The sequence below is a fragment of the Populus nigra genome, chromosome 5 (assembly GCF_951802175.1).
Source record: "Populus nigra chromosome 5, ddPopNigr1.1, whole genome shotgun sequence".
Taxonomy (NCBI): domain Eukaryota; kingdom Viridiplantae; phylum Streptophyta; class Magnoliopsida; order Malpighiales; family Salicaceae; genus Populus; species Populus nigra.
In genome coordinates, this window is record NC_084856.1 from 12267672 (window position 1) to 12288555 (window position 20884).

At 32.1% G+C, this 20884-nt stretch overlaps 1 protein-coding gene across 5 annotated transcripts; it reads right to left on the reverse strand.

Moving 5' to 3' along the window:
• Positions 1 to 6117: 6117 nt before the first annotated feature.
• On the reverse strand, positions 6118 to 20434 carry LOC133695435 (WD40 repeat-containing protein HOS15-like). Of its 5 annotated transcripts, none has more exons than XM_062117434.1 (15): positions 20207 to 20434; positions 19462 to 19602; positions 18997 to 19374; positions 18361 to 18455; positions 18191 to 18237; positions 17553 to 17603; positions 17276 to 17426; positions 16760 to 16823; positions 14054 to 14212; positions 13833 to 13954; positions 7928 to 8002; positions 7646 to 7699; positions 7465 to 7538; positions 7105 to 7179; positions 6118 to 6640 (listed from the first exon to the last, which is right to left on the reverse strand). In XM_062117434.1, exons 1-15 carry the CDS (start codon positions 20265 to 20267, stop codon positions 6421 to 6423), a joined length of 1767 nt encoding a protein of 588 aa, XP_061973418.1. In that variant the 5' UTR covers positions 20268 to 20434; the 3' UTR covers positions 6118 to 6420. The 5 variants fall into 5 exon arrangements, with proteins under 5 accessions (XP_061973418.1, XP_061973416.1, XP_061973417.1 ...); XM_062117432.1 differs by having other exon boundaries at positions 18361 to 18458; XM_062117433.1 differs by having other exon boundaries at positions 18361 to 18458; positions 18997 to 19366; positions 19457 to 19602.
• Positions 20435 to 20884: the final 450 nt, after the last annotated feature.

Below are 20884 nucleotides of genomic sequence, written 5' to 3' on the forward strand. Positions count from 1 at the left end.
ATTTTTTATTTTTTTCCTAGTTGAGGTAAAGTTTCTGGTCTAATTAAAATTTTGTAAACCTCTTAAAGAGACAAACTTTATCAGTATTATTTTTAGAGAGAATAAAGTTGTAAATTTAGGGTTCACATCTGCAATCCCTTTTGCTCATCAAATTTGTGTGTTCTGTGTTTGTTTGTTGTCCTTAGCTTTTGTTTGCATCACATTATCCTTGTGTGATGGTTCTTTTATGGCTACACACTCACCCTTTCTATGTTTGTGAAAGATATTTTGCACAACTTCTAGTTATGTGCTAATTACTGCTTTTAAAACATTTTATGGTTTGTTAAAAGAAGTACCCATGGTGAGACTTTTTCAAGTATATTATAAATTGGGTAAATGCTTGAAGGTAGGCAAGGGATGTCATGTTTCTACTCCTTCATGGTTATATTTGGGGTCTTGTACATGTAAAGGAATGGAGTTTTGTTGTTGGGGAGGTACCCACAGTGAGAATTTTTCAAGTATATTATAAATTAGGTAGATGTTCAAGGTAGGTAAGGGAAGGAAATCATGTTTCTACTCCTTCGTAATTATGTTTAGGGTTCCTATACATGAGGTGTTGGTTAGGAAAACATACCATATAAGAGAATGGAAGGAGAGTGCTTCATAGTTTAGTTTAATGGTAGAGTCCTCCTAGGTGGTTATTTCTAGTAGGCATCTATTAGGTCTTATAACGATGTACCCTAATTAAACCCATTGAAAAGGTATTCATTAATCAGCTTATAAAGATGATTATAAGTTATAGGATCAACTTCGAAACTTAAAGGTGCAACTTGAAAGATATTCTAATTGGTAGTGTGATTGTCATTATGACTTATTTAATTTAGATTTTGTTTTGTATTGATCTCTAAAGCATTTTCTTTGTCATGTAGATATGCCTCTCTTTATGTCTCTTGTTATTCTTTGGGTTGACCCTTCTAAACCCATAAAACCCTAGGTAATATTATTGATATGAAAAAAAGTCAAGATTACAAAAAATAAAGGAAAATGATAAATTAAATTATAAGAATGATGATATATTCGAGAACCTAAATTGAAATGTTTTGTTCAGGTGTTAAATATATAAAAAAATAAAGATAAATAAATAAATAAACATGAAAATGTGAATAAAATTTTTATGAAAATGAATTTCATGAAACTGAAAGTACCAACGAATAACTTAGTGAAATTTGAAATAACCCGGGTAAGATTTGGTATAAACAGGCGTCAGGATTAAGGAAATTTTACCCAAAAATCATAAAATTTACTATTGAAGGATATAAAAGGTTTTTTAAAAAACTTAAGTAATTATATGTGTGCGCGCGCCCGCGCGCGCGCGTGTGTGTATATGAGTGCAAGTGAATGTGTGCTGTAAGGAAACAAAAAAAAAAAAGAACAAACTTGCTTTTTCAAATAGAAGGAAGCATTCGGCCAGGAGAGGAAAAACAAATTGAAGCAAGGAAAATTTCTCAATTTAAAAGTGTTAAAGCTTTGGCTATTGCTTGGTAAGGTGGCCTTACACTTTTAAATAAGATTCTTGGAGAATTTATGCTTTAAATTGATTGAAATTTATGAAATGAGGAATTAGGGTTCATGATAAATTTTAGGAAAAATTATAATTGATTGTGAAATTGTATTAAGATTATTGAAGTGAGTATAGAAAGTAAGAAATTATGGTAATTGAAGCAAAATTTTAGGTGTTCTTAAAGAAGGGATTTTTGGAAATAATAATAATAAGAAAAATAAAAATTTAAGAATTTTGATAAGATGATGAGATTGTGTAGGAAAGAGATGATATTAATAATGTTAAAGAGTGAATAGATCATGAAATTTTTTTAAATTTCGGTAAAAAAAAATAAATTTAAAGAATATATATATATGATTTGAATGATGAAATAAATTGTGTTACAATGTGGAAATTGGAAGAATAAGAAGGAAATTTACAAAAAAAAAAAAAAGGGAATTTTCATGTTTCTCTCTAAATTTTATTTTGGCAAATGAAAGGATAATTGGAAGGATTTTATTTATTGAGTGTGTCATTATGAAAAGTAGAATAATGATGTGATATTCTTGTTAATTCAGGAGAGGTTGTCGGGCCGACACCATAGTAGGGAACTTCAGCTCGAGCTCAGTTGTCAGGTAATTACATGGTGCCTGAATTTATTATTGCTCAATATGTATTTTTATCTGATTAATTGTGGTTGATAAACTAGTGATTATTATATTGTTTATTTGAGAAAATAAGATATGCGATTTGATGAATTAATTCTTGAATTAATGGGATTAATGCCCTAGTGAATGGGCGTGATAAGGAATTAAATCCCTGGTTAATGGGATTAGTATCCTTGTGAATGGGTAAATCGTTGAACAAATTCCTGATTTAATGGAATTAGTGCCCTGACAAATGGGCGAGATGAAGAATTAATTTCATGGTTAATGGGATTCGTATCCTAATGAATGGTTGAAATGTTAAACTGATTTTTGGATTGATGACAATAATGCTTGTTGAATGGACTGGTGGAAAATTAATCATCCATTAGTGAAAGTAATGCCGGGTCAATTGGGCAATAGGAATAATTATATTTTTGGTTAATGTTAAAAAGAAGAAGAAAAAACTCATTGATTATTCTAAAATTTAATTGATATATATAATACTAGATGAGCTAGTTAATTTAATGATCTTTTGACTAAATTTTCAAAAAAAAAAAAGGGAAGAAAGAAAGAAAGTAGAAAGAATTTTATGGATATCTTTTTAATCGAATTATTGTATTAAATCAATTTTCAGGTACATCCCCCTATCAGACTGAACAGTAGATTAGTTTCCTTATATTTTGTTGGATATCTTTTTGTAATGAATGAATTTATCATTTTGTTATGTAATATAATGCGTCAACAGTTTATCGAAAGCTCTTTTGTGTAGTGTAATCTTAATTATGAATTTCTTCTTTAATTATGTACTTATTTCGATTATAATTTCGTTAATGGTCCTTATTTGTAAATCTTTGAATTGCGTAATGTACTTCAGTTATAATTTGTAGAATAATTCTATGGATTGCATCCATGTAAATGTGGGATATTGAATTGCTGAGATATGTGTGATTTTGATTATTGAGAAGTTGTGGTGTAATTAGAGGAGGAAGTCCTGGATGATAAGACGAGTAAGACATTTGATAATTGGGGATTGTGGATGAAGAGTCAATAACTTGGTACCTAAAAATATAGAGGAAAACTCTGTCGATTTTTTTATTGATTACAAAAAAAAATTCCCTAATCTTAATTGAATTATCATGTCCTTATTCTTTGTTTTGAATACAAATATTGGGGTTGTTACAAAACCTAAAAGGGTTAATACGTTTTTGTTTTATTATGAATCAGGGTACTAATAAGTGCTTCTATTACAACTCTTCTAACTCCAAGTCCATAACTTGCGAAGATGGGAGGCAAAGATAAGGGAAGCTTTTTAGGTGGAAAAGGCTTATTAGAAGAGCTGGATGACTTTGGATCCATTCGAGGATGATATGAAATCCCTCACCACCATATGAGATGATATAATATCAATATTAAAGAGCTCAAAACCTTCTTTTAAAAGCCTTAATAAAGAAATATACTTCCTTTATGGTTGTCCAAGCAAATACTCGTTCTTAAAAATTTATTGAATGGGATATAACAGAGAGAGCCTCGGAGTTAAAGGCATCACTAGTAGCAGGTTAAAGATAAAGATGGTGTTGTTGATGAAGTGGTTAGCCTAAGGGCTAGAAGGAACTTCCAATAAGAGTTGTTCGACATGTTTGGGGGGACTCCTAAGTTATGAGATATAGTGGATGACTACCTGGTGGAGCTAATAGGAGAGTTATATTTTTCCAACAAGTCCAAAGAATTGTTGTTGATCACACCCAAGTTTTTATCACTAAGAAAGCTCATGACTATAAAGAGATATACCTCTAGTGTATTAAGGTAGCTATACGAGGAGAGTATCTTTTTTATGTTAAGAAGAAAGACTTAAAGGTTGAAGAGGTGGAAAAGAGCCCTCGAGAGAGTGTTAGAAGGTTATGAAAAAACATCATGTCCCTTAAAAAGAAACATAGGTTTTAGAGGACAATAAACCTAAAAGAGAGATATGCAAGAAGAACTCATCCAATGAATTTGATATTGTTGATTGAATTGTATATTATGCTATTTTTATTTTGTATGTTGGTCTCAGTTTTTGTGGGGTTTTTTAGGATGTGCATGAATACTTACCTCATTTTGAATTGTCTTGTATATTTGAACTTCAAATGTATTTTTTTATTTGTAAGTATTGTGGTTGTCACTATTATTGTATGCATTGTATTCACGATCCATTGTATTCACGGTCTAACAAATCCTTTTTTTCATAACTTTAGAATATAAAGTCCTTAACACTTACGAAATTTTAAAGGTTAACATGTTGTTAAGAAGCATATAGAAAATGTGATATAAAATCTCAATATTTAGAAAAATCTTAAGGCTAACATGTTGTTAAGACTCAAATAGGAAATGGAGATCTAAGGTCTAGGGGTGATCATTTTCGGTTTGCTTCGGTTTTTATAAAAAAGAAAAGTAACCAAACCATATTTTTTTTAAAAAAAAAACCGAAATCGGTTCAAACCGGTTTGGCTCGGTTTTTTCGGTTTGACTCGGTGTCTTTCCGATTTGGCTTTATTTTTTTTTTGTTTGGGTTTGGTTCAATTTTTCAGTTTTAGGCTTATAAAACCGAAACCAAACCGTTTGATTTTTTCAAAATTTTAATCAATTTAATCGGTTTTTTTTCACGGTTTGATTTTTTCAGTTATTTTTTTCCGGTTTTCTCAGTTTTTTAATTTTTTTGCTCACCCCTACCAAAGTCCAATTCTTAGAAAATTTCTCAAGACTAACATGAATCTAGGCTTTGATATAAAAAAGTGTTTCTAGAGATAACCTTCCTTCAAATGTACCTAGATAGGTATAATGCTTTGGAAGGTTTTAGCCCTATAATTTCAAGACTTGGAAAATTTTTCAAAGTGTCCATGATGTCGATGCTTGTTGAGGTTGTACTCGTGGGTTAAGGGTGTTTTCATACTATGAGTGTAAAAAAAAAATCGACTAATCGATTAAATTAAAAAAAAAAATTAACTGAAAAAACCAAACTAAATGAAAAACCTAAATAAACTGAATTAAAAATTAAAAAAAAATCAATAGTCTAATTCGAAGCTAAAACTGATTGAATCAGACAAAATTAAACTAGTTCAATCAAACTTGAACCTCTCCACCCCATCTCCTCTTTTCCTCTCCCTCTCCCTCTCCCTCTCTCTCTCCTCTCCTCCCTTGTTTATTGCTAAGTCCAACCAACCAACGTCTATAGAGGCAGTTAGCAATGTAAGATTGGGTTAGCTTCTATTTTTTGTGTAGTGAATTTTCTTGTGAGTGCAAACTCTGTGCATGTCAGCGAGGTATTTTCAGGTTTGCAAGGATTGCTTGACTGGGCCTCATTCCTGTTGGGTGGTGTCTCATCACCTGATGCTAATTGTTGTAACTTGTAAATCTCTAGCATGGTTAAGTCAACATGCTACCAAAAACGAAGACAAAGGGGAACCCTGTAAATTTTTAAAGGAAGAAGATTTGAAGCACAAGTGAGTTATTCTCGATAGAACCAATGCACTCCCTCGCCTGTGCAGAGTCCAGTCATTCTCGAAGATATCAAATTAATGATCTTGTTTGTTATGATTTGATCCGACCAGATGTTGCTTGGATGAACAATATGAAAGATTTTGTTTTCTCGAAAAAACCAACCCGGCCCAAATTGATTTGGTTTGAAATGGTTTCTGATTCGGTGATCATGTTATAAAGAAATACTAATTCCCGGTTCAGTTGGATTTGGAACACCCCTACTTTATACCTAGATAAGGTACCCCTTTGGATTTGAGAGGAATAAGGCCTTCATTTTTGGGCACGGTGGTTTTGGGGCATTTTCCTTTATATTTGGGCAGGGTGGTTTTTATTTTCCTGGTATAATATTGTCTTATACTTGGACAAGAAGGTTTCCGATGCTTGAGGCCTATTATCAGGGCAAATTATAAGTTGTAAATTGCATAAAAACAGTTAATATAATGAAAAAAAGAAAGAAAGAAAATATATGAAAAATAAATTACATAATTGTTTGTTACTGATTAGAGCACAAACCTAGCTAACTATTGGGTGGTGATTCACTTATAACTTGCAGCAATATCAGAATTACTAATTAGTAACACCTATAATTACCAAGAAAAAACCCTAGCAAATCAAACAACTTTTCACATCCCTGTAAAAGAAAAAACCCTCTTCCATGGGAATCTAAAGACCAACTAAATAGAATGCTACACCAAGCTCCAAGGAATCCTAGCTGATCCTACCACCTTACCTTCCAAGTCTTTACATTCTGAAGTCTAAAACACAAACTGTATTGTTGGCAAAACAGGCAGCAATTTTATCACCTTCCTTGTTCCAACAAACTTCAAATATTCCACCATTGCCAGTATATGTTTTCACAATCTTTCCTTCCTTCAATGACCAGATGTTGATGCATCTGTCAAGAGATCCACTTGCCAAATACTCTCCATTAGGACTAAATGCAACTGAATACACAGGCTCTCTGGAAATTCATTTAAAAGATATTTGTCAATTAAAGCTACAAATAACGCAGCAACAATTTGATTAATCATAAAATCAATTATCTCTTCAGTGACAGGATAAAAGAACATCCATTCTTCTTTAACTACAACAGCCCTGAAATTCAAAGGGATAATAATAAGATACAATTTCTGATCCATCTAGCATTAATTGGCCAAACACAATAAGGTAATGGTTTATTACTTATTGGTAATGAAGGAAAAAGGTCAAGAAAAATAATTGGGGCAGTATTCGAGAAATTATGGAAGAAAATGTAAAAAAGTGATCACAGGAGGTCAAATTTTACAGAAATGAATTCAGGTAACTTTGAAATACTGGTTCATCTAATCATTAAGCAGTCAACTTATCCACAAGTTGATAATGAAACTCATCAACTTTTTCTACTGTTCCTTTGACATGAAAAACGAGAAAAAGCTATGTTCATACCTGTGTCCATTCAAACTGCTGAGAAGTTTCCCAAATTCCACATCCCATAACTTCACTGTTGAGTCAAATGATGCACTATATAGAAAGCAGAACCGCATGATATCAGAAATAAACATTGAACAATTCATCAAAGTTGACTTGAACAAGGTGCTAAAGTTATTGATGTTTCATGACCCCATGCAAAATTGGGATTAAAGATTAACAGGATTTCTTGAAACTAAGCAGGACAGAAGTATTAGTCAAAAGAAGAGAATGACAGTGTTGGAGGGTGATTCCAGAACTACTTAATTTGCAACACACGTGTTTGTGCATGAAAGTTGAAATGCACAAACAACATTTAATTTGAAGCAGCAATTTTACCTTGCCAGCACCAATTGCTGGTTGGGATTGTTTGTTCCAGGTCCAGTGGGGCTCCATCTGATAGTATAAATCTCCTGCAACAAGATTATTGAACATTCATAGTAGCAATCCACCGGGCTCTATCAAGCAAGTCCATAAACATAAACAAATCTTGATCTGTAAATTAAAAGCCATGCAGTACCTTAGAATGTTCCCTCAAATCATGAACATACTTGTCCTGCTTCATGCTCCATATCTGCAAAATGTGATTCATCAGTTGCCAACCATGAAAATAACAAGCTAACAAGTAATGAAATAGGACTTAAAAACAGCTCATAGGCAATGACAAAACAAGGATTCTGTTTAAAATAATAGCTCATATACTAGTATAAGGCATTCATGAGTATTTCATAAATGAACAAATATGATAGCAGACCAAAATGTAACTTCATAGATGACAAAAGAAGGTAGCACAAATAATAACCTTAGCACTGATATCATCAGAGCAAGATGCCAACAATGAACCTGTAGGATCCCACTTGACACAATTAACCTCACCCTGAAATTGCAAAAAGTACAAAATATAAGCACCTTTGATCTTGGATCAAAAAAGCATTCAACTGGCTGTAATACTTTAAGTTGAATATCAGAGTCAGAACCCAGTCAATAAATAGCATCATCAAGTTTTCTATGTAACACTGAGAACCACAAAGATGCAACATGATGGTTCATCAGATTAGGAATCCAAGACAACTAGATAATAATGCCAATCAATCATCGATTTGAAGTAAAAAAATATTCTATATTTATGTATTTTATAATATAGGTGGCTTCCTACTAAATTAATCTGAATGTGGTCTCACATTGCACCATTGATAATATTGTTGTAAACCCCTGGATAAAATCCACAAAATTAATAATGGAAAATATTATATTAAGTGATTAAATCGAGTATTGGAATTAAAAAGGTGACTTTGAATTTTAGAAATTTGAAATAAAATGTTCATGTGTTAACTTGAAAATAAAAGCACAAAAATTATGGGAAAACAAAAATCAAAGAAATGCAGACAAAAACCAAATGGAAGAGATAAAAAGGGAAAGCGATGTTCTAGGATATAATTTAATGAAATTCAATGCAATTTGTTTAAGCTCAACATTAAAAAGGTATCTGAATCTGGGAAATATGACCCAACAAACATAAAAGATACAATGTGGACTTGTAGGCCAAAAATTGATAAATTAGTGATAAAAATGGAGAATTTTTATAAATTCAGAGTGAAAATATTTAGAGAAATATTTTAGAATTTTCAAATGAATCAATATATGGTTGACTTTGATCACTGGTGTAAGCCTGCTACAATCACACAATTTTTAACCCAGAAGGCAACGAAATTAAAGGAAAATTTAAATTCTGAATAGGGATGGACATATCTGGACGATTTAAGTAGAATAAACAATATAAAAATTCTTTTGGCGTAAAATTACTTGCTGGCCAGTTTTACACTATCGGACATAACTTTCAATCCAACCGTTGAATCGGGTTGAAGTTTTACAAGTAGTCTCCAAACATGTTTTTCTACTTAGGGTTAAAATTTTATATCAATCAGAGACTAGGAAGATCTCACGATAGTGCTGGAGTTCAGGTAAAATAACTTATGGACAATAAAGGGAAAATTGGGAATAACCAAAAATTTTCTTCTTCCTCCTATTTAAACTGATGTTCGGCTTAAAGAAAAAGGGGAGAGATCGAGTATTACCATCCTCTCTTCTTATTTTTCTTTTGTTCTTAAACTTCATGAGGAAGGGGGTTAGGAGAGATTGAAGTGAAGGATTAAAAAGGGGGAAACTTATGTATAGAGGTTAAGAAACTTGTTTGGGGAAGGGAGAGAGAGAGGGACGGCTGGAGATAGAGAAAAAGGCGGCAGGTTTGAAGAAAGAAGAGAAACAATGGGGAAAAAATTCAACTGGGAGCTATTTAGAACTTGCAAAATCATTGGATAAATGGTTTCAACCTCCTTTATTCAAGTATAAGTGATGATGTATAGAATTGTGGTGAAATTATTGGAATTTCAGCTAGTGTTCATAAATGAATTTTAGAGAAATTGAGAAATTATGTGGATATGATGTAATTGAGGTGTAGTAGAGTATGAATAGCCTAGTTTATGAATGTATGAAGGAGAAATTCAGGTGCGGGGGAGTTTCGGCCATGGGAAAAAAAGAATAAGGAGGAATAGAACTACCTTAAATTCTTTTTTATTATTTGTAATTCACATGTGTTGAAGTGTTGGAAGTGACGGATATTGAATAAGATACATTTAAAAAAAAATAAAAAATGAAATGGAGTATATGATTAAATAGATAAGATAAAAAGAATAGGATGATTGCTTAATTGTCTTGTTCTTAGACAAGTATATGAAAGATTAATGCTAAAAATGTAGATTTTGGATGAATTAAAAGAAGGTTATGAAAAAAAGGGTTAGTGTTTTGAAGTTGGTAAGAACCAGCCATAAGAAGAAAGAGGTGAAAACTTATGAAATTATATAATTGTTGTCTAATTGTAGGTGATTTTGTTACATTATGTTGATGAAATGATGTATTAATTGTAATAAATTTCTTGATATGTTGTGATTTTGACAAAAATAAGAGGATTAGGTTAGGTGAAATTTATGCTTGGAAGTGTATATAATTGACACATTTTGATATGATTGTGTAATTAAAATGAAAATAAGTGTTGTGAATAAGTAGGATGAGATGAGGGATGAAAATAACATTATGATCAATATAGAATGTTAGTATGGAAAAGTTGGTTATTGAGTAGTAACACTAATGAGAAGTGGTTATTGATAAATTGTTAAGTGGTTGGTATGAAAATTTTAATGATTCGTTGTTGATTAACATTACGAAGGAAATTGTAATTTATTTATAAAATCATAAAGTAGAGATAAAGTACTTTAAGAATCATGAAACAAAGCACTTGTTATTGAAGAGAGAAACTTAATAAATTTGTGGCCATAAGTTTCGGCCAAGTAGAGAAGAGATGGAAGAATGTACTTTTATGTTAAGATAACTATGAAATACTTTATGCATGTAAGTTATTTAGATTGTTTGGGTGAAGAAATTTAAAAGGAAAACCTATAGAATGGGGTATGCAATATTCGGCTAAAGAAAAGAATTTGAGGGAGGGTTCTTCAAGAATAAATATGTGCATGCAAATTGAAAATTGATGTTCCTCAACATGGTTACAATGATTTGAATAAAATATACTTAAAAGTTAGTCTGAAATTGATTTGATTCAGATATATTTGAATACATTGTTATGAATTTGTGAGGAACAAATGGTACAATGGAGTGTTGGTTGAAAACATGTTAAGTTAAGAATGAAATGGTTACCTTGGCTTGGATTGATACGGTATTTATGTTATTTTAGAAATTGTTGTTAATTGAGAGTCTTAACATTTGAAACTAGAAGAATGAGTTGTGTGATTTCTTATTAGAAAAAATATATTGAGGAAATTGTTGCAGTTTATATGTGTGGAGAAAAAGAGAAATTTGAAATGCATAGTATGGATATGCAAGTGATTCAATTTAATTTATGGTACGAGTAATAATAGTTATTTGGTTGAGAATTGTAGAAGAAACATTCAAAAAGACACCTGAGTTCTCAAGAGCGAGCTTGGATAGCAAGACTTAAAGTAAGGGATTGACCTCCCTTTCTTTTTTAATTATTTATATATTCTTTTATAATTGCTAGAATTACAATGGTAATCAAATTGTATAGTGTATTATCTTTAATGGAAGGCGTATACCTTTGACGTAGAAATTGGTATGGAATTTATAGTTAATCGTATGGGTGATAAAGTGTAGTACATTAGGAGATGTGATTTGCCGGTGGAAAAAACCTTGTATGTATTACTTTTAATTACAACAGAATTGCTATACAAGAATTATTATCAACCGTATTGGCAGGAAATGGATGATTTGTTACCGATTGAAACAATGAAAATCCCGTGTAATTTGTGTTAGACCTCTACACAGAAATTAATGTCGGAAAAATATATGTGGGAGCACATGCGCGCGCACGTGTATATGTGATAAGAACTCTAAGATAATTGATGTGTGAGATAGCCGGTAGGTGAACAGATAGTATGGAACTAGTTCCCTGGTTAATAGGATTGATGCCCTACTTAATAGGCAATTGGAGAAACTAGTTACCCTGATTAATGGACACTTAGAGAAACCAGTTAATTTGATAATAAAACAAATGTCCAGTTTGGACTAAAGGGGATATTGGTATGTCCTTAAATTGTGTTAATTGTATAAATTTGTAAGGTTAAAGGTAAAATAAGAAATTAACTCTTTAGTAATTGATGTGGTAAATATATTGAAGAGATAATAGTACATAATCATTGTGTATAAAGCTGATTGTATTTAGTATTAAAGAAATTTTAAGGTACCTCGCATTGTGCCAAGTAGTAAATCATGAATGTAGTATTAGATTGAGATATTCATGAAGATGTCGATAACTAGGTATAGTCCAAGTATAAGGAAAATTCCGTTGAAATTTTGGTAGAGTATATTAAATTATTTTAGAAGGCAGTTACGTGAAATTATATCCAAATGGTTGGGGTTGTCATCTTGATGCAAGTTCGGGTATTCCAAGTGACAGCACTCTAGTCCAAAGCAAGCAGAAGGCCATAACAATTGACAGGGATCAAGCTAATTGAAGTAAAGGGATACATTCTATGGAGGCTACAATTCCAGTGGTTCACGTTGGCAAGAAAGGGAAGTTACAATCAATAATTGAAGATCATCTCATACTTCCAAGTGGCAGAAGAAGTTATTATAATTGTCATTGTTCTTATCTTAGTAGGTAGTTATCTAGTTATTAACTGTAATATGTATTTCTATTTAATGAAGAATGTTTGTCTGGGTGGGCAGATTGTAATACAGTTCTTGTCTTTGGTGTGATTCCAAAATGAGAGTGATTCTCTTGAGTGGTGTGAGACTACTTGTTTTATCTTTCTTGTAATCTTTATTTTCTGCAATAAAATATCAGATTTCTTTCCTTTGTTAATTCTTTTTTCTGTTATCTGTTCTGCTGGAACCAACATTCATGAACTTGGTTCTTCTTGAGTTTGGCATTACATATAAAGTGATTAATAAGTTATTTGGCTAACCAATTAATAGCTACAATAACATGTAATGGAGCGAGTTGTATATGAGTTTGACTGTGTTGACAAGTTAATTATTAGATATTAAGTTAGTCCCACCGACAAAGTTTAATGGAAAAGAAAAATGATTTGAGCACGTCTTAAAAGTATAAAAGTAATGGAAGGTCATGTGATAAATTATAAATAATAGAAATGGACATAAAATAAGTGGAATGAATAATGAATCGAGAAAATTTATCAATATAACAAGGGTATTATATGAACTGAAGTATGAGATATCATAGATGTAATAAATGTTATGGAAGTAAAAAGATGACATGAATTATGTTGTGAATTAGACATAATTATACAATAGTTACAACATGTATTAAAGGTGGTTGAGAGAGGAAAAGATCATATTATTTATGTGTTGAACAAATAAATTGTGGGGTAAGTTCCATGAGTTGTGAAATAATAATAATAATATTAATATAAATTAAATATATTCATGGAGTGAAAATAGTTATGAAATAACCTCAATATGAAAAGAAATACAATATGAAAATATTTGAATAAGACCAGTCAATTTTCAAGTTGTAAAGAATAAATCGTATAATGACGAGTTAAACAAGATAACAAACAGTTATCATAATGCAAGGATGATAATGTAATGAATAAAATAATGTGAAGAAAAATATTGGAAATTGATATAAGATCAACATTCTTAAAACAAAATTTTATGAAATTAGGTTTGATCATATAATTATTAAACGTTAGTAACTGGAATGATGCAAATGTTTAATATGATTTATTTTGTAATTTTGTGTATAACACAAATAAATTCCTATGAAGATATCCATTTCTTAGGGTCACTGAGATACCCAATATTATATAAAAAGAATATTTGTATTTTCAGGGAAAACAAAAACTTGCAAATAGTTAATAAGGATGTAATTTTAACTAGAATTGTAATAAATTGTATACATTTATAAAACTATTGAAAGGTTGGGATTTTATCTTTTTATATAAAGAAAGTCTTTGAAATTAAGTAAAAACACACGTGAAAGTGCGGGGTGTTACAATTGTACACACACCAAGTTCAGTTGGGGATTCTTAGCCCCACTAGAATATGACCCACAAAAAAACAGCCATCTGCCAGCTTACCGAGATATAGAAAGGCACGCTAACTAAATAACCTCAGACGAGAGCAATAAACAGTTGTTGGATTGTAGAACAAACCTGATGTCCAGCAAAAGATTTAATAGGGCGTGTTTCTCCAACTTTGCATACATATATCATATTGTCAGTGGAGCTTGTTGCAAATGAAACATTATTGCGCCAGTCAACATCAAGTGTAGGACCTAAAACAAAAACCAACATGAAAATTCAAATGCGACAAGGGTGATTTCTATTTTCTGAAGAAAGACCGTTTATTCTACGAGATGAGTGCAATCTCAAACCTGAATGAAACTCAAACTGCTGTTTCCATTCCTCAGCCCTCACATCCCACACAATTGCTGTTTTATCACAGCTTCCAGTTAGAAGATAATCCCCCTTCTTGTTCCACTTCAGAGTAAATATGGGTCCTTTATGCTTGCTCAATGTTGTCTTTAGTTCACCTAGACCAGGGAAAAGATCCAGAGCATAAGCCAGAGTTCCAAATTGCACTGAAAAACTGAAGTAAAAGCAAAATGGCAATTAATAACTTATGGGCATACGTGTTTGTGCACATATATTAAAACAATGTTGTATCAGTTTGTCTATGCAACAAGTTGATAATGGTTCTCATGTAAAACAAGAGAGCAAAACCACCAAAACAAGAGAATTGATTTAGGATAGAACAAAATCACCAACAAGAGAGATGCTCAATCTTGAAGGAACCAAACCAAGAGAGACACTCAATCTTGTAGAAACTCAAAGTTTTAATTTCAATTAATAATTCAATTATCAAAATAATGCTTATTCTTTTTTCTGCACCGAACAAAATAACAACAACAACAATAACAATAATAATAATAAATCTTAATTCAATATGGAAACTAAAATACTAATTTAACTACTAAATAATAAAATCTAGAATAATCATACAATATTAAAATTTCTAAATGAATATAAACCGATTTCCATTGTTTTCCTTCATTCTCCATCATTCTCCTAGGTTGGAAAAAAAACTCGACCACGAGTTTGAAAGTGTCAAATAGCAAAAACTCAACAAACTTGCATGCACACCATAGCCCTAAGAAAAACTTTTGCACTTGATACCTTTCATCCTTCTTCAATGATGAGAAGAATGTTGGCAAAAAGATAATCTTCTCAGATGCAATATTGAATTCAAAGGAACAAAGTCAATGTGATCAATCTCTTCTTTAATCTCTTCAATGCTTGCATCAACTTTGATAGGAACTTCTTGATTCTCCAATTTGTAGGTTGTCACTAGACTCTAAAGGTTTGGATTGTTCATAGATATCGACGACAACTTTATTACAGTGGTCAAGAGGAAAGCCTAATTGGTGCACTGGTTTATACATGTAGGGAAGGAGGAAGCTCTAAAATGCAATTGATAGGAACACTATCAACTAGCTTAAGTGTACTAAATGAGACAGCTTGATTATCCAACCTCTCATTATCCAAAAGAAGAAAGACTAATTCCAATGGAATTTCATAAATTTCCTTTAAAATCTCAATCATCATAGAATCCATGTTCAAGAACATATCTTTGGAAAAGTAGTTTGTGTAACTTTGCAAAAAACATTTTAGCATTATCCTCAACCAAAGAATCACATTTGAGATCGAGCATCAAAAGATAAAGCTTGACCTGAGAAATAATTTCAAAGATCCAAGTGTGCTTATAAACCAACCAAAACAAAGTGTCAAAGGTATCTTCTAATACTGCTACAATAAGCTGAAAAATATCTATAGTCTGGTCATCACAATAAGGAGCATCAAGTGCATTTATTCTAAAAATTTCAATCAAGCAAACAACAAAAAGTTTAACATCCATACTTAGAAAAGTTAAAAGTTCCTTAGATACTAATGCCTTCATAGCCGGACTTAGTGCTCTTCTCATGGAACTAGATGGATTGTTCCACTCATACCAACCCATTCTCAAGTTAAAAGATGGAGACCAAAGAGGTACATTGCCAGTCACATAATCTCCCCCCAATATCCTTGAAAGCCATTTCTGTTTAAGCCACACACTAAATTGCAATTGTTTTTGTTTTCAATTGGATGTATGACCTTAAATCCAAAGCAGAGAAATCCAATCCATTGCAATTAAATTTGACTAATTTGATGTCCCCCGCTAGCAAAAGGCAAGAAGAGTGGCATGAATTGGACTTTAATGCAAGACCCAACTCAATTGGGAAACCAAATCTATTATATGTCACATTTTGGCAACCAAATATTCTGTGGTAAAAAACAAGATCACATTATTAGCTTGAAAATTGGCAGCCAATTGCTTGAACAAATCTGATACTCTAATGCAAGTATAATAATGTAGCTTTGTGGTAAAAAATTTCACCCCTTTTGCCACCAACTCTTGGTACTTCAAGTTGTTCTCTCATGTTTAACTTCTTCTCTTTGTGGAATTCTTTTTTTTTTTTAGAGAACAAGAACCCTAGATGAATTTCACGGTGGGCACCAAATTGATGTAGGACAAGAAAGCAAAATCACCAAAACAAGGAATTTGATGTAAGATAAAGGAACAAATCACCAACAAGAAAGACACTCAATCTTGCAGAAACTCGGTTTCAATTTCAATTAATAATTTAATGATCAAAGTATTGAATGTCTAGGGATTTATTTATATGCACCAACCAAATAAAAAAACCTAATAAGTCTTAAATCAATAAAGAAACTAACATCCTAATTTAACTACTAAATAATAAATACTCATATTCCTAAATGATAAAATCTAGAACAATCATACAATATTCAAATTTCTAAACAAATAAGCTGATTTCCGTTGTTGTCCTTCATTCTCCATCAGGTTTACATGTGTGAACCCAACACTTAAAAGTGAGAAAAGCCCACCACAAAAACAGAAAAGAAAAGGAATAGATGTCAGAGCTACCCAAATTTATTGTTTATATTAACAAATTTGAGACGCTGCTCTGTTTCAAGCTTAAATAGAAGGCTACAAAACAGATCTTGCTATAATAGCTTACCATCTGTGCTCCAAATTCTTGCCTGCCCATCATAAGAGCCAGTAGCAAGTAATGTTCCCTCGCCCTGTACAAAAAAGGCAAAATAATTATCAACACATGTGAGGAAAAGGATTAATTTGACATGTAAATTAATTTTCTTGATTCACCAAGAAAAAGGATTATCATCAGACCCTTGCCTATCAGCTTCAGTTTGAGCCTATTCAAATTTGAAGTAAATTACATGCCATGTTCAGCTACCTTTCTCTATTTAAAAATCACGTAATGCGATCCACGTGTCAGAAATCCATAAAATATGATATCTAAGGAATCTTTAATGGCAAAGAGAGTTCCATTCCACCACATCGGAATCAACTGGATAGCTTGATTCTTATGATTTGGGTTCAAAAAGGAGAAAAAAAAAAAACAAAGTGAATACCTACCAATGACATGTAAAACTTTAAATGAATTCATAAGAATAAAATATGAAGAGACATTAAATTATTATTATCAATAATTAAAGCCTGTAAGAGAACTCACATTCCAATCAAGTGTGGTAACATCTTTGCTTTTCTCATTTGTCCTTCCCTTTACATGCTTCAATACTAGCACATTTAGAGGATCATTCTGCACGCCAGACCTAGAGGTCCCCTCTGTTATTGTCCAAATTCTTGCTGTGGAATCTCCAGAACTGGGAATAACAATAAAGTGAGTGACATGCATGACTTAAGATACGAACAGAAGGACCAACAATTTTCTTTTGCTATTACAGATGATATATTACAAGTTATCGACATTTTAAGAAAAGTTACATTACAGATGCTTGCAAAATATCCAGAAAAGACAGCTACCACTGAAGGCCATTACCCTGTGTTGGCATTATCAAATTAGAGAAATGGAATGGGCAATCAATATAGAGTCCTAACCTTGCATATTGAAATGCAACTTAATAGATAACAGAACTCATAAAGACACTAGATCAAAGCAGCACAAATACTCATAGCAAACTTGCATGCAAGGCAAACCTCTACAGTAGATACGATGCACGTTTCTTTTAAGATAACATGAAACTTCAATGCTTTGGTATTTTAATATCAAATTGTCCAGCATGTGTATCATTCATTTAAAAATAATTTAACACATTTTATCAAAGACTTTCAATTTACTTCATCTCCTTGGAGGAATGAGTTTACCTAATATATAATATCAATACTCCATTCAGCACACTTGATACTTACAAAAGAAGAAAGACTATGCATAACCTGTCATGTTTAACAAACGTTCTGCTACTTCCTAATGCTAATAAAGTTAAAGTAATGACATACCTAATGAGTCAATATTTTTACCAAATAATAAAAAACTAAGAATCAATATACAATAAGTTTTGGCATATAAATCAGAGATGCAAGCACAGAAGCATCAACAACAGTGATGCCTCTATCCAAAATCACTGACCCCGATGCAAGAAGTTGTCCTATTGGACTCCATGCACAGGCACAAACCTAAAGGAAAAAATGAAACAAAGCACATGGTAGTAAATATATCTAGCTGAAAAGGGCAGTAAGGAGAAAACAAAAAACGAAATATTAATATAAAAAAGCAAAAAGATCAGCAAATGCTCATACCTCAGAAGTATGTCCTTCCAAAATCATCACATCAGAACTAGGAATTTCACATGTCTGAGATGTTGATGTTATAGAAATATCCATTGGCTCTGGTCCTACTAAACAATAGATTTTCACATTTTCAGAAATACATGACATAGAAGTGGAAAAAAGTGAGGCAAAGAGAGGCAGAAAGAATGTCATATCTTTCACTACTTATTCAAGAATACCACAGACAAGTGAAAGATGATAGCCTCTTATTCACCGCGTATGTCTATATAACTAACATTTCACCATATTCCAAAGGGAAGAAAAACTGGCTTTAAACTATAAAACATGCCACACCTTCCCAACACTTTGAAAGCACAGAACTCCAAACTAATGCAAAGTAGTGATGAAGTAATATTGTATATGAAAATAATAATATATTGGGGCTTAAGCTTTAATAGAACTGGGGACAGAATAAAAAACAGTAGTAAAAAATAAAGGAACAGTCTGACAATTTAACCATGGCTTGTGGTCACAAGGCACCAAAGTGCTTTACTGAGGCGAGGTGGGGCAAGGTACCTTGAAAACCCCATATAAAGTGTTAAGAATAAATTCAAGAAACTAAAACTGCCACAGAAAAAAAAAAAACATACATAGAAGTCAGATTACCTTCAAAAAATTCATTTTCTTCATGCTTATCTTCTGCATCAGTGACCATTCTTCTATCACTGTTATCCTCAAGCTGCTTGTCTCTCTCTTTTTCACTTTCTAACCTCTCTCTATCCTTTTCTTTCTCCTTTTCCCTTTCATGCCTTTCCTTCTCTCTCACTCGGGCACATTCTCTTTCATGTTCCCTTTCGAACTCTTTATCTTTGTCTTTGTCTCTGTCCTTGTCTTTTTCCTTTTCTTTTTCTTTCTCTCTATCCTTGTGCAGATTTTTTTTCTTCTCTTTTATGATCTGCTGCAATTCATTCACATCTTTTGTGATAAGATCCAAAGGTTGCAAAAAAGAGAAATCTTCATCAACATCTGCATCACTCTGGCAAGCTTGAAAAAAACCTTGATCAACATAAATCCCAAGGCATGTAAAACAGAAATGCTTAACAAGCAATAATTTAAACATGCTAACATTACTCAAATTCGCCTCCATTTCCAAGTACTGAAGTCCCTTTTGTACAAATGTAATGAGAGCACCAGGTGGAATCATATTGCCATCTATGGTGCACTTGTTAATTCCACCTTCATATCCTAAGGCAAAAGCTGAATGTGTAAAACCTGCAGGAATACAATAACAAACACCATTACAAAAACTAGAAATTCCTCCCATGTATTTAAATTGGCAACCAAATATCAGAACCCCTTGTCTTCTACCAATAACCAATCTTCGCTCCCACAAACAATAGCTACCAGAAGGCATTTACAAAAAAAAAAAAAATCTTTAGCCATGGATGGCATCAATAAAATTTAAAAATTTTCTAGCATAGTTATGGCCTATTGGGTGTGTTCAATAACAGTTTGAATCAAATCCATTAAAAAAATGAACTATATTTTCAACCAAATTCAAATGTTTTGCAGCCCCGTGCTTCATTCGTATTCCATATTGAAAAGTCAGGCAACCGATATACATTCTTATCCACTATAAGTAAATAAAATTTAACAAGTAATGAAGAACCCAGTTCACAGATCTACAAGCTCTTATAGTAGAAAAAACAGAAACAAAACCCAAAATTAACAAAACTAATTGATAACATTTAGAACAAAACTCTAAAAGCAAAATCCTAACCTAACCTTAATTACTTTATTTATAAAGCATTAGAATAAGGATAGCCCTAACTTGCAAGAAATTGAAAAAAAAAAGTAATTGAAAATGCAGCCGAACCTGACTCTTGAAGGTAGCGGAAAACAAGGTAATTCAATTCCACTGAGGTGATGGAAGTCATTGTAACGAAAGTTCCCGGTACTAATGACTGTGATTATGTAGGTCATAAAATCATACGGGCTAGAGCGACTAAAGGTTGAGGGGCAGCGCCGATGAATGTGAACTGAAGCCTGAAGGAGACGGAAGAGCTCTGTAACTAAAAACCAAGTGAGGTTTTTTCTTAATTGCTATCTTGTAGTTTTTATATATTTTATATTTCGATTCAGACGGGTAACAGCAGTTCACATCTGAAATGTGGGCTTCAAAGAGATGGATCCAAAACAAATGAATGACCCATGAACATGGAGTCCAGCCCGCAAGAACTATGACCCGATAATAAATAGGCACATTGATTTGCAGAGCCCATGAACATTATGATGTTTCATAAGAATAGATAGATAGATAGATAGAATAAATAGATAGATGGATAGATTATTGATTAAATTGATAATCTAGTTGGCTCATGCTCATGAATCGGGTTAATTTCTTATAATAAATTTTTTTATTATATAAAAAAAATTAACTATAAGCAAAAAAATCTTGAATTGTTTTTGAATTGTTCATTTAATAAAAAAAAAAATAAGAATTATATATATAAATAAATGTTAAAAAGAATTGTTGATATTAATCAAAAAGAAA

Bases quoted from the DNA above. Each gene is read 5' to 3' on its own strand.
- LOC133695435 (XM_062117432.1), bottom strand. From the start codon at position 20,267: ATGACTTCCATCACCTCAGTGGAATTGAATTACCTTGTTTTCCGCTAC. The intron at 18,238-18,360 runs GTATGAGCATTT...TTTTTCCTTTAG, and splicing joins TGGAAGGACATACTTCTGAG to GTTTGTGCCTGTGCATGGAG. The intron at 17,427-17,552 runs GTAATGTAACTT...TGTTATTCCCAG, and splicing joins TGGATATTTTGCAAGCATCT to TTCTGGAGATTCCACAGCAA.